The sequence below is a fragment of the Sceloporus occidentalis genome, unplaced genomic scaffold, assembly GCF_023333645.1.
Source record: "Sceloporus occidentalis isolate IW3139 unplaced genomic scaffold, rSceOcc1.0.p SCAF_98, whole genome shotgun sequence".
Taxonomy (NCBI): domain Eukaryota; kingdom Metazoa; phylum Chordata; class Lepidosauria; order Squamata; family Phrynosomatidae; genus Sceloporus; species Sceloporus occidentalis.
Window position 1 is genome coordinate 36227 of NW_028317078.1, and position 13191 is coordinate 49417.

Genomic DNA, 13191 nt, shown 5'->3' on the forward strand with positions numbered 1-13191 from the left:
CTGTTACCTGGGGATGATGGCACTGCGAGTCTGTCCCCAGGGCATGATGGGGCTCTACATTATAGGGGTTTTCCCTATGCTTTATACAGGGCTGGAGCAGGAACCTGCTGGGGTTGGCCCTTAATGACACAACGTTATCAATGTATTGGCTGAGGATGCTGGGAGTTGGATGAGCTGCTGCAGACTGTGAATGAGTGCGCTGCTTGTAGACCCGTTAACGAGCTAATTGCCAGAGGTTTGGCACAGTCCTAACCCCCCCCCGCTTCCCCCAGATGTCGACACAGGGGTGTTAGGTCTGCACCTGCCCCACGCAGCTTCCTGGCAGGGGTGGGATCTGAGGATCAAAGCGTTCGTCAGGATCACTGCTTTTCTCCCCACTAATTACCATCCGCTTGGTACTTCCTTACATTATACGCCCCAAAACCAGTGAACTGATGAACCGGCTCTACCCCCCCCCGGCCGTGCCACAGGGGCAATCTCTGTCCACCACTCCGGGTAACCAGCTGACAGCTTCTCTCCTGATAGGAACCTAGAACCTGACGGCAGATCGGCCCCATCCGGCCCGTCTAGACTGTAAAGACTCCAACCTTAATCATTGGTCTCTTCTTAGATTCAGGAGCCGTGTGTCAATCCCCTGCATGTTTAATACCCTCACTGTATTACCCTCTACCACCTCTGCTGGGAGGCTGTCCCGCTTATGTACCAGTATCAGGAGACAGCGTCCAGGTGTGTGGGGTTGGCACCGCCGGTGGCTCGCGTTGCCGCTGCGTGTCCGGACAGGAGAATGCGTTGTTTTTTTCTGAAGACGAGACGGAATAAGTGTTAATGTAATGGAGCGTGATGTTTAACCCATGCAGGCACAGCACGAGTGTGCGTGTAACCCACGTCAGCGGGGTTCAGAGGGTTAATAGCTGTGTTCTGTAAGGACTTTAACCAAATCGGTGATATTTTACATGAAACCGTGTGTCTTGGGTTCTGATACCTGACGTGCGTGTCCCCCCAGGCAGTGCGTGGCATGCGATGGCCGCCCCCTCGGACAGCGAGGACGACACGTTCATGGCCGTCGACGCGGAGGACGGAGCAGACGGAATGATGGAGCAGGACGAGGAGCCACCGGCCCGGCACAAGCGCTGCATGTCGGAGCTGCCGGAGGAGGTGCTGGAGTACATCCTGTCCTTCCTGTCCCCCTATCAGGAGCACAAGACTGCCGCCCTGGTGTGCAAGCAGTGGTACAGACTCATCAAAGGTAAGCGAGGCGGCAGCCTGCGCCGCCGGGCCTCTCCCCTCCCGCCAGTGACTGCAGTTATCCCACCCCAGATGGAAAATGGAAGCTTTTTCCTCCCCGCTGGGATGAAATGACAGCATTCTGGGATGGCTTTGAGAAAGTGACTGGTTTTACTAGTGCTTTGCTGGGACCCCCGGTCTGTCTTGGGTTCCGTGGACACCGCCCTGTACTGGGGTGGGTAAGAAGGGGGTATTTGAGCTGGTTTTTCAGGGGGCTGACTCCTCGCCGCCCACTCATGTCACTTTTTTTTCTGTGTGTATTTTTTCCTGTGGAATATGCTGCTTTCTGGCCCTCGGCCCACGATCCAGTCCGCTTCCTTTTAAGGGTAAAGTAGAGATAAGTGAGTAAGGAACAGCTGCCTGATGTGCGGGTTATTCCTGTGCTAAAGCAGGGGCCCGGCAGCCTCCCCTCCGGCATCCAGCAGGGGGGTGCTCCGCGGAGCCTGCGCCACTCGCTGACTTTGTTTTATTCCGCAGCCGGCGGGTAAACGTTCTGTGCGGGGACGATGTTCGGGGCAGCAAGGGGCGGAAGGTTAATCCTTAGGGAGCCGGGGGGGGGGGTTTGAGAGGGGAAAAAGTTTAAAAGTGCATTTTAGAGCGATTTCTGGATTAGAACCCCATTTTATTATTGTTTTATTTTTATTATAATTTTGTTTTATTAGTAGTAGTATTAGTATTATTTTTAGTATAATTATATTGTTATGATTATTTTATTTTTATTATTATTTTGTTTTATTAGTATTTTTAGTATAATTATATTGTTATGATTATCTTATTTTTATTATTATTTTGTATTTAGTGTTATTATTATTTTTAGCACTATAATTATTATATCATATTTTATGATAATTGTTATTATTTTGTATTTAGTGTTATTATTATTTTTAGTACTATAATTATTATATAATTTTATGATAATTATTATAATTTTGTATTATTATTTTGTATTTAGTGTTATTATTTTTAGTACTATAATTATATCATATTTTATAATTGTTATTATAATTTTGTATTAATATTATTATTTTGTATTTAGTGTTATTATTTTTAGTACTATAATTATATCATATTTTGTAATTGTTATTATAATTTTGTATTAATATTATTATTTTGTATTTAGTGTTATTATTTTTTTTATTTTTAGGACTATAATTATTTTATTATATTTGTCGCTTTAGTTCCTAAAATCTTTAAATTCGTTGTATATACATCCAGCCTGTAAACCCGATTTACCGTTTCCTTCTATGCCAGGGGTCGCCCACCAGTGTTATCACGGATTTATCAAAGCCGTCCAAGAAGGGAACATCCAGTGGGAAAGCCGGACGTACCCGTACCCAGGAACCCCGATCACGCAGCGCTTCTCACACAGTATGTAGCGGGTGGCCCTTAGACCTTCATTCCCGGTGGGCGCAGTAGCCGTGGGGGGGCTGATTGACGATTGTTTAGACGTGATGAGAGGGATTAGCGGCCCCAGCAGACAGGCTAACCATTCCTGAGAGGGGCTTGGCTTCTATGCCGGTGAAGGCACATTGTGTCTTCTTGGCGGCTCGGAGGGTGATAAGTCGGGTGATTTATCAGCGTGGGGCCCCTGGGTGGGCAGCTGGAGGCCGGAAAATGCACAGCTGGATGGGTGCATCCCACCCTCTGCGGCTGGCGGGAGTCTGCACATCAATCATGGTGACAGAGCCTGCGGGGTCACAAATCATCCAAGGAATTGCCTTGTTTACTCCCGTCACTTTACTCCCGGCCCCTTTAGAAGATGTTTGGGTAGAGGGTCCAGCGCTGCGTACATCGGGGGTTATTTTGACTCCATCGTGTTCTTTGGCTTTTAGGTGCATGTTATTACGACCCCAATCAGTCCATGTACGTGTTCGGGGGCTGCACGCAGAGCAGCTGCAACGCAGCCTTCAACGACTTATGGAGGCTCGACCTCAACAGCAAGGAGTGGATCCGACCCCTGGCCTCGGGTGAGTGGCGTTTGCGAGTTCGCATGCCATGCGCGGCTGCGGCGAGTACAGCGCTCCGTAGTCTGGCCTGTTAATGGGTTATTTTACAAGTTCCGTTTTAACTTTAAGATGTTGTAAATTGTATTTTGGGGCATTTTGACGATTTTTGGGGATGATGCACCCGTTGGAATCCTCTTGCTGCCGGTCGGTGAACGAGGTTTGGTAATAAGAGCCGTAACCCCGGAGATGATGTTGGCTTTGCACCGGAGCGACCTGCCGGGAGGGAGCGTGTTAAGGGCGCAGTGATACGTAAAGGTTGCTGCCGGCACATATATTAGTCTCGGAAGTGAGGGGAGACCGATGTGTCCTCCCTGGTATGTGGAGGATCTCGCCGTCACATTTTATGGATGTTTGTCAGGCTGGGTTTCGCTGCCACGTGGACCGCCTGCAGCGGCACGGATTCCCAGCTCTCACCCTGAGAATGCGCTGCACAGAGGTATCCCACGGGAGGGGCCCCTGCCCAAAATCCCACCCTGCCGTCTCCTTCCTGGCAGGGGCCCGCTGCACGCAGGTTTCCAATTCGCTAATTCCGCCTGGAAGGCTGCCCGGCAGAGCCGTGTTAGAACATGTTACTCCGTGGGATACGGGAACTGAACTGGAACCGCTGGGAGGTGGGTGACCCCCCCCATGAAGCATCAATGTGCCAGGGGCCCCTCTGCCGGTATCCAGGCTGGTGGCTGTGAGTGATGCTCGCGCCGCCAGGTATATCCCGTGTTCTGCTGGGCGATAAGAAATATCCGGATGAGAGGCGGGTAGTAGACGGGGGATGTGGGGGTTCTGCAGACATTTGCTCCGGGGGTCTCGTACCCCACCAGGCCTAAAGAACTTTATCTGTGGCTGTGTGTGATGGGAGGAGGTGTCCACGTTCAGCCTCTCCGCTCCGGCCCCGTATCTCTGCATTGTTCACAGGCTCCTTATCAGTGTGATTCGGGCAGTTCCCATGGCGATGTACAGACCACAGCTCGGGGCAAACAGCCTTTGGAATTCTGTGGGAAAGAGGAGGGAAAATGCCCTGTCCGTGCGTGGTTTATATTTTTATTCTCAGGAATTCAGCCCACTCTGTCATTTCTACCCCAATCCGCTATACACAGGCAGTCATTCCTGCCCCTTCCTCATAACGCAGCCGGTAAGAAACCTGTATGCAAGCAGGACGGCCCGTGCTGGGATCTCCCCGCAGTGCTTTAGACTGTGGTGCCTGCGTGTCCCGCGAGGACCGGGGAGGAATTTTTCCCAGTATGTGTTGGCGTCAGACAGGGCCTGCCCCGGATTTAACCCTTAATGAACAGTTAAAAACAGCTTATCAGACATGTATGTGTCATGCAGCCCATGCGTTACATGTTTGGGGACGTGGTGGATGGGACGTTGAACGAGGGTATTGACCCCCCATGTGCTTTCTTGCACCGCAGGCTCTTACCCGTCGCCCAAGGCTGGGGCCACGCTGGTGGTTTACAAGGAGCTGCTGGTTCTGTTTGGTGGCTGGACGCGGCCGAGCCCTTACCCCTTACACCAACCGGAACGCTTCTTTGATGAGATCCACACCTACTCGCCTTCCAAGAACTGGTAAGACCCCCGTGGCTTGGGGGCCCTTCAGTATATTCCTTGTGTTCGTTTGCCGGATTTGCCCCGTCTGGGGTAGGAAATACCCGGAGCCGTGCTAATCTCTGTCCTTTCCTTCCAGGTGGAACTGTATAGTGACCACCCACGGGCCTCCTCCCATGGCGGGCCACTCGTCCTGCGTCATCGGCGATAAAATGATAGTATTCGGTGGCTCCCTGGGCTCTCGGCAAATGTAAGTCATTATTTCTCCTTTCTAGCTGCGGTTAGTTGTGTGAGGTGTGTGAGGCGTCTGTGCAACACGTGTGTTCATGTTGCAGTATCTTCCTGTCATGTGATACATGTGTCCTCTGCCTTCCAGGAGCAACGATGTCTGGGTGCTGGATCTGGAGCAGTGGTCGTGGACGAAGCCCACCATATCCAGTCCCAGCCCTCACCCCCGAGGCGGACAGTCTCAGGTAACGGCTCCGCGTCCCAAATGTCTCCGTAAAGTTAGTCGCAGAGTGCCTTTCCCCTCCAGTCACTGAAAGAGTTAACGGCCGATACCCATCAGGGTAATATCGTCCATTCTAACGCCGCGTTTATACTTTACAGATTGTGATTGACAGCCAGACCATCCTTATCCTGGGAGGGTGTGGGGGCCCCAACGCTGTAAGTATCACAAGAAGCTGTATTGTGCACTGGTCCTTTTTCCTCCCCGTGAAGCAGGCTGCGTGTTATGTCTGTATCCCCTCTATAAGATACTGTATGTGGCAGCAGCGCCGCCCGGTGGTGATGTGAATTCTGTACATGTGTCTTTGCAGCTCTTTAAAGACGCCTGGTTACTGCACATGGACACAAATCCTTGGACATGGCAGCAGCTCAAGGTGGAGAACGAGGAGCACGGAGCCCCCGAGCTGTGGTGCCATCCGGCGTGTCGGGTAAGCTTTATCCATGACGGGGGGGGCCACAGAAGGACAGCTAACTGCGATTCCGTCACCCGCTTTGCAATCGGTGTAATTGGTTGCAGATATTGATTTGTCAGAGTTTAGTTCAGTCCTTCGAGGCAGAACCTGCATAGTTAATAACTGTCCATAAATCTCCTCCCCCACTCCTGACTCCACCTACTATGGCTGCCAGAAAAACTGGTAAAATAAGAAGGAGCCGTGAGCTGTGGACCGGCGGTGGCTGACGGCTTCTTTGTAATGTGTTAGAGGTTGGCCCGGGGAATTTATGACCCTTTTGTGTCTCCGGGATCCGGGGCCAGGAGCCGCAGTTATTACCGAGAACTTTCCTTACAGGGAATATTATTTTCTCCGTTTCTTGTAAGTCTTGGGGTAAAAGCGCAGATTTCCAGCCGTATTTATTAACCCTCTTGTTTGTTTCGGTACAGGTGGGGCAGTGTGTGGTGGTCTTTAGCCAGGCGCCCAGCGGCCGCGCTCCCCTCAGTCCCAGCTTGAACTCTCGCCCGTCTCCGATCAGCGCTACTCCCCCCTCGCTGGCTCCAGAGACGCGAGAATACCGCTCCCACTCGCCCGTCAGAGCCCCGGACGAAGCCCCCTGTGTGAACGGTCGATGGGGGACGTTACGGCCGCGAGCTCAGAGGCAGACGGCGTGCGGTTCCCGCGAAGGGAGTTTGTCCCCGGCACGTGGTGATGGATTGTCTCCCGTCCTTAATGGAGGTAGCGTGTCTCCTGCGGCACCTCTGGACAGCCCCCTGCAGGTTGTTTCCCCACCTACCGCAGAAGGATGCGAGGCTAAAGCCCCTCACTCGCTACCTGTCCGCAGGGGCTCACTGCCTGACCAGAAAGAGCTGTGTCTGGGGGCCGCAGATTACACGTGGGAAAAGAAAAAAAGGGAGCTGGAGTTAGACTCTGCCAGCAGGATCCCGCCGGAGCAGACCAACGGAGCTCACACTCCCCCGCACATCACAACAACCCTGTCGGGAGCCGTGTCGCCCGGAGCCCTCCGACGGGGACTGGAGGCTGTCAGGGCCATGACAACCTCGCCCGCTTCCGCCTCTTCTTCGCAAGGTGGGGCCGCCCCGCTTAGTCCACCCACCCTTTCCTCCCCTGGCTCGCCTGGCAGCGGGGCTGAATTTGCCGCTGCCCGTCCAGTCCCAGCCCAAAGTGATGGGCATTCCTTACCCCCCATCGCCCGACGTTTAGGACACCATCCACCTCAGTCCCTGAACGTCGGCAAACCGCTGTATCAGAGCATGAACTGCAAACCCATGCAGATGTACGCCTTGAACATTCAGGGGTCTCGAGAAAAGGGCCGCGTAAAGTGGAAGGTGTTCAACAGCAGCTCGGTGGTGGGACCCCCCGAAACCAGTCTGCACACGGTCGTGCAGGGCCGGGGGGAACTCATCATATTCGGGGGACTTATGGACAAGAAACAAAACGTCAAGTACTACCCTAAAACCAATGCCTTGTATTTTGTAAGAGCCAAGAGATAATGTGATGAAGTAACTGGACACAGAGATCTTTATCTCAAATCTGCCCCCTTCTTGCCTCCTTTTTATCCGTTTTACACTACTCGCCCCTATATCTGGTTTTAGCCCTGGATTTGGCGACATGAACCAATAAATAAATAAACTGCCCTTTTTTCAGGTTTCCATAGTTACAGTTGTGATTTACCCTTCTCCCTGCTGCGAATACCCGTAGACCTCCGCGGGGGGCATTACCGGTAATGTGCGAGGTTTAGGACTTTCAGGCACACGGTGGAAGTGTCGGCCTTGCCGGCTTTGTGAATAACGAGGTTTGGTGGTGAATAAATTAAGATACTTGTCTGTCAGATCCCGAGTCTGTTTGTCGATTGATGTTTCAAAAAAGAAAAATCAACAGTTTGGAGAATGTAATCCCCGTCACTGGAATTTCTATTTGTTCAACTCATGCAAATAAACAGATGGAACTTTGTTTTGGTTCTTAAACCTAAAATAAGATTTTCTCCTTGTTCTGTTTATAGGGATTTGTAAGAATTAACCTCTTTAACCCGTTAACGTGATATTTTGGGAATTTCTGTCGCCACTTCGGCAATTCGTGTCTTACAGTGACCTATTAAATAGAGCAGCTGTGAGTCACCAGTTCACTGACTCAAAGAACCGTTCAGAGCATCTCTGAATCACCAGTTCACTGACTCAAAGAACCGTTCAGAGCATCTCTGAATCACCAGTTCACTGACTCAAAGAACCGTTCAGAGCAGCTGTGAATCACCAGTTCACTGATTTGAATAACTGTTCAGAGCAGCTCTGAGTCACCAGTTTACTGACTCAAAGAACCGTTCAGAGCAACTCTGAATCACCAGTTCACTGAGTCATCAGGTCATTGATTCAGACTTCAGAGCTTATTCAAGTCATCCGGTCACAGCACCCTGACACAATTATACTTTTATAAATAAATACAGTATTAATCTTCACTGCCCCCAGGATTTAGATTCCCTTTAGTTTGCACCCCTTTACCTCTCACTGCACCTTAAATTAACCTTATTAAATTAACTCCTCAGTCCTCACCATTAAATTAACCCTAAAGATGCCATTAATCGTAACTGTCCCAAAACAAACCTCCACCTCCCCTAACTTTCAGCAGCCCAAATATGAATGTTATAAATTACTGTGAGTTGAGTTGCTGAGCAGTGTGGACACATATTACATGACAGTACAATACATCGGTGTGTAACACATATTACATGACAGTACAATACATCGGTGTGTAACATATCACATGAGTGTATAATACAGTGGTGTGTAACACATATATTTCTGTACAATACATTGGTGTGTAACATATTACATGACTGTACAATACATTGGTGTGTCACGCATATGACACAACTGTACCACATATTACATGACTGTACAATACATCGGTGTGTAACACATATTACATGACTGTACAATACATCGGTGTGTAACACATATTACATGACTGTACAATACATCGGTGTGTAACACATATTACATGACTATACAATACATTGGTGTGTAATGCAAACAAACAAATAATTCTGATTGGGCAGGCAGGAGGATTCATAGACTATACGGAAAGGGGCGGGGCCAATCGTCAGTGTAACTGTGAGTTACATTGAGTCAACCGATTCACTTTATTTCCCATCACTACCAGGGGATGGATGCACCCTCAGTAAGTAGGGCCCAACTCCCGGGACAGGGGCCACAGTCCCATCATGGGTTCCCTCCTGGTTGAGCACTAGGCATGCCCCTGCATTCAGGCTGCAGTCGGGGAATCACATAGCCGGGTACAGGGTATCCTCCCCGTAGCTACACTCCCGATATGAGCTCTCCAAGCCAAACGCGCTGTCACAAGTCTGTCCCTTCCAGGCCACCGCAGCCCTGTTCCTGCGTTTCCATGGAAACGCCAGTTGTTTGTGAAGGCCCCACCCCTCACCCAGCCAAGGCGGAAGTGAGAGCTCGTCTGCGGCATGGAGAGATTTAAAGGAGCATTGAGCGGTACGTCCGGCTGTGTGTGCGGGCTTGGGGGGCAGCAACTGCGTAGTACAGCCCCCAGCAGATGGGTATGATGGGAGTTGTAGTCCACAGGTGCTGGGGGATGCCAGCTCTTGGGCAGAATGTGTTGTAGTGGTATACACATCACCCCAAATATTCTCGTTCCCTGGGAGCCGAACCCCCACCCGCCCAGCCCAGAGGCAGAACCAAATACTGCCCCAGGGACCAGCATGAGGCAAAACAAAAGCCCCCTCCATGTCTGGCCCCCTGCACAAACCCCCTGTATCTGGCAGCTGGTACATAGCGTGATCAGTGACCTTATCTGGACTAATTTGTGAATCTACCTGCTGCAGCCATGAAACATGGTGCCCAGATCTTGCCATCTACCGCGGGCCGCCTTTGCGTGATTTATTAAACTGGCCTGCCCTTGAACTGCCGCCTACCTCCCTGATTTGTAAATGAACTTTCCCGGGTTAAAGGGTTAGTCTGGTTTCTTGTCTTTTCCTGATAATGAATAATATACTGTAACCTGTCTGGGGATGTCGCTGCTTGCTGGGTCTAGCTGTAACACATTGCATGGTCCTTTGCAGGCGTGTAAGAGAGCGCGGTGCCCCCAGCAGGCAGAGGGAACATGGCATGGGCAGCTCCTCTCCACCCGGGATCCCTGATCATTCCTGACTGGCACCAGAGCCCGGAAGGGAAGGAATATCTGAGCTGCATCCTCCGCAAGAAGAAGAGGAGGTTGTTTGGTGAGGTGTTTCCAACGATCGTAACTTATCCAGATTTTATTCCGTTGTAAAGTTCTGTGCGTACCCGGCGTGTACCCGGCTAATATCCATCACCAATGATTTGTAGCTTCCAGTGTGTTCCTCCATTGTCTCTCTCTTGTCTCCGTACAGGGCTGATCGAGCGCCCTGTCCTCTCACCGCAGCTCCCAGCTGATACCGCTAGATACAAGGTTTTTGTATCTGGTAAAAGCGGAGTTGGGAAAACAGCACTGATTGCCAAACTGGCCGGGCTGGAGGTTCCCAGCATGCACCAGGAGACGACAGGTGAGTGAGCACCAGGTACCCTTCCTATCTATACATGGATGTACTCCTCTCCCCTCTGACCATTGCCCTGAAATCAGCAAATGAATACCCTGGAGCTTGAAATAAATCCAAACATGTCTACCGGGAGTCATTTGTATCCCCACCACCTGACGGGGAACAATGTATCAGCGTATCAGTCATAACGCCAACACTTTTCTCGGAAAAGTCGATTTGGTATAATTAAACACGTGATATTGTAAAGTGCGGATCTGACGTATCTCTAAATCCTGCAGTCTGTTTTAATGCTCGTTCTGTGTCCTCTTCTCCAGGGATCCAGACCACATGTGTGTACTGGCCGGTCCGGCCCAGCGGAAGCGAGCGTCCAGTTATCTTCAGATTCCACTTCTGGGACTGCGGAGAAGCCGCTCTAAGGAAGTTTGATCACATTCTGCCTGTAAGTGTCAGACGTTTAGGGCTGGATCAGAAAATGGACAGATTTAAGTTATTACTTGGACAGAACTCTTCTGGAATGTTCTGGAAACTCAGTGACACCTCACTGCAGCATCCGTCCCCTGTGTGTCTGATAATTAAAGGCTTAATAAAGAGACATATTTGTTGGCTCCCTGCAGTATCAATGAGTTGTCATTTATAAGTCCCGTTACTCTTTGGATTTCACAGGCATGTAAAGAAGGAGCTGATGCTGTCCTCTTCCTCTTCTCCTTCACCGATCGCTCATCGTTTGAAGACGTACCAGCCTTGATCTCTCGGACCCTCAGTCAGGACGAAGACTTGGCTCGGGTGGTGATTGGTACCAAGTATCCTTCCAAAAAGTGCGCCTATCTAGAGGCACAAAGCAGAGGCAGGGCTGTTACCATATCTGCATAAAACCTAACACCCTCTGACACATCGGCCCCATCCGGCCCTACCTAGTCACTATCCTGACGTAAAGACTCAAACCTTAACCCCTTAATGGCAAAGCCCGTACATGTACGGGCTCAAAATGCATTGTTTTTAATGGGTTTACGGACCGCCCATTGTCCTTAAGGGGTTAATCTGTCCTTCACCTCATCCGAATGTATGTCAGAGAGATCTGACGTTACTTGACTGGGTTCTCAGCTCAGAACCAGAGCTGGTGTTTGCCAAAAGTGACCAAGCTCTCTAACTTATAGCGAGGACCCGAAATGATGTTTGGGTGTTTCTCATTAACATACCTCATGTAAATGTGCATTTTAGTGAATAAAGCCCTTGTCGAAAAGATCTCACAGATGGGGCCCTTCCAAAAATCCCCAGCTGACTTGTTGAACGAGGCTTCCTTAACCCTGTAACAGGTTTGATCAGTACATGCATACTGATGTCACCGAACGGGACCTTCAAGTCTTCCAGAGGACATGGCATCTTCCCATCATGCGTGTGAGGAGTGTCAACGGACCACGGCTGGCTGACGGCTGCAGCCTGGACGGGCGAGTTGGACTGGCAGATGGAGCTCCTGTGCTGAATGGTTTGGCTGAGCTCCTGTGGCACAGAGACCAGGTGGCTGCTGGACTCGTGGCTACAAATTAATGGCTTTGGGAGATGGGGCCACCGCTAGGTGAACTTAAGATTCACGTCTGCCCCTCTGACCACAGGATGTCCATAGGTGGACTGTCCAAACCTGCAGCTGGACCTGCTGATCATTCACAGGGCAACCAGCAGAGGGCAGCATTTAGCTAACACACAACAGCTACAATGGCTTCCACCAGACAGATTTACCGTATGTGACATCTCCAGGCAATGCACGGCTTCGGGAACACCGGCTGATAGACTGTGAGGGCTTTAAAGATTGAATAAACCAACAATCTTTATATTTATTGCAACAGGATTAAGTCCTAAGTGGACGAAACGCGTCGGGCTGCTCTCTGACGATCCTTATCTGCTCCCATGTTGTATTGTTTTTTACTTTTGATCTAATAAAAGCTATGTCTTAACTTGAAGAATTTCGGCTTCGCTCCCTTCACCGTCATGGCTGACGCGTTCCGTAGAGCGGCCAGGCCGTGGGACTTGTACCCGGAGCCCGAGAGGGGGGGTGAATGGTCTCTATGAGGGCTTCCTTCCCAACTTGGATGTTTGAGTCAAGAGTTTGCAAATTAAATCATTTCCATTCTTATTCACTAAGCCTTTTAATAGCCGCCAAATTCCTTCAGATCTCCGAAGTCCAGTGACGGCTCCCAAATAGAAATGATTTATGTCCAGAAAGTTAAAAGCAGAGAAAAGGGGAAAGGTCGCGACCCCAATTACACAGGGTTAGCATGATTGAGGCTGCCTTTTGGTAAATGAGGCTGGTCTGGCTGCAAAGGGGTTAACAGACCATGCATCTAGATATTTCTGCAGAGACAGCGGGACTAACCGCGATCTAGATCGGGGTACGTTCAGGCCCTCGGGGAAGATTTTAATGGTAATTCCTGCGCAAGCACAAGCAGGAACATGAATGAGAGGCTGATTCACGCACCTGTTCCCAGCAGACATAGACTTACATCCTGGCAAAAAGAGCCTCTCCGCCATTATCAGTACCGTCACATGAATCCCTTCCTCAATTAACGGCTTATAATTAAGACTATTAGTGAGGCAGTTTATGAGACGGCATCTTCTGATGCATGCACCAGCAGTTGAGGGTCTCTGGTTCTCCCATTAGGGCCACTTTTGTTCCCGGGTGTGATTGCAGGGGCAGTTGGGGACACTGTAGGTTCTGACTTTGGCTGTTTTTGTGAGATAGTGAACTCTTTAACGCCGTTACTGGATTCGCATAGTCTGTATGCACCTTGTCTACCTGTCCCCAGTTGCTATTACAAAGCACAGCAGTCTCTTATTAAGTAATTACAGTCAATTGTTTTTCAACTAC

General features: G+C 50.2%; 2 protein-coding genes across 2 annotated transcripts; both read left to right on the top strand.

The window, feature by feature from the left end:
- Positions 1 to 1020: 1020 nt before the first annotated feature.
- LOC149284140 (F-box only protein 42-like) lies at positions 1021 to 7281 on the top strand. The gene is made up of 9 exons (XM_089497119.1): positions 1021 to 1246; positions 2536 to 2652; positions 3117 to 3251; positions 4697 to 4850; positions 4969 to 5079; positions 5206 to 5302; positions 5439 to 5495; positions 5648 to 5764; positions 6217 to 7281. The coding sequence occupies exons 1-9, from the start codon at positions 1021 to 1023 to the stop codon at positions 7279 to 7281; spliced, it is 2079 nt and encodes a 692-aa protein (XP_089353245.1).
- A 2635-nt stretch (positions 7282 to 9916) lies between these two features.
- LOC149284141 (ciliogenesis and planar polarity effector 2-like) lies at positions 9917 to 11876 on the top strand. The gene is made up of 5 exons (XM_089497086.1): positions 9917 to 10034; positions 10185 to 10337; positions 10646 to 10770; positions 10995 to 11131; positions 11645 to 11876. Exons 1-5 carry the CDS (start codon positions 9917 to 9919, stop codon positions 11874 to 11876), a joined length of 765 nt encoding a protein of 254 aa, XP_089353212.1.
- Positions 11877 to 13191: the final 1315 nt, after the last annotated feature.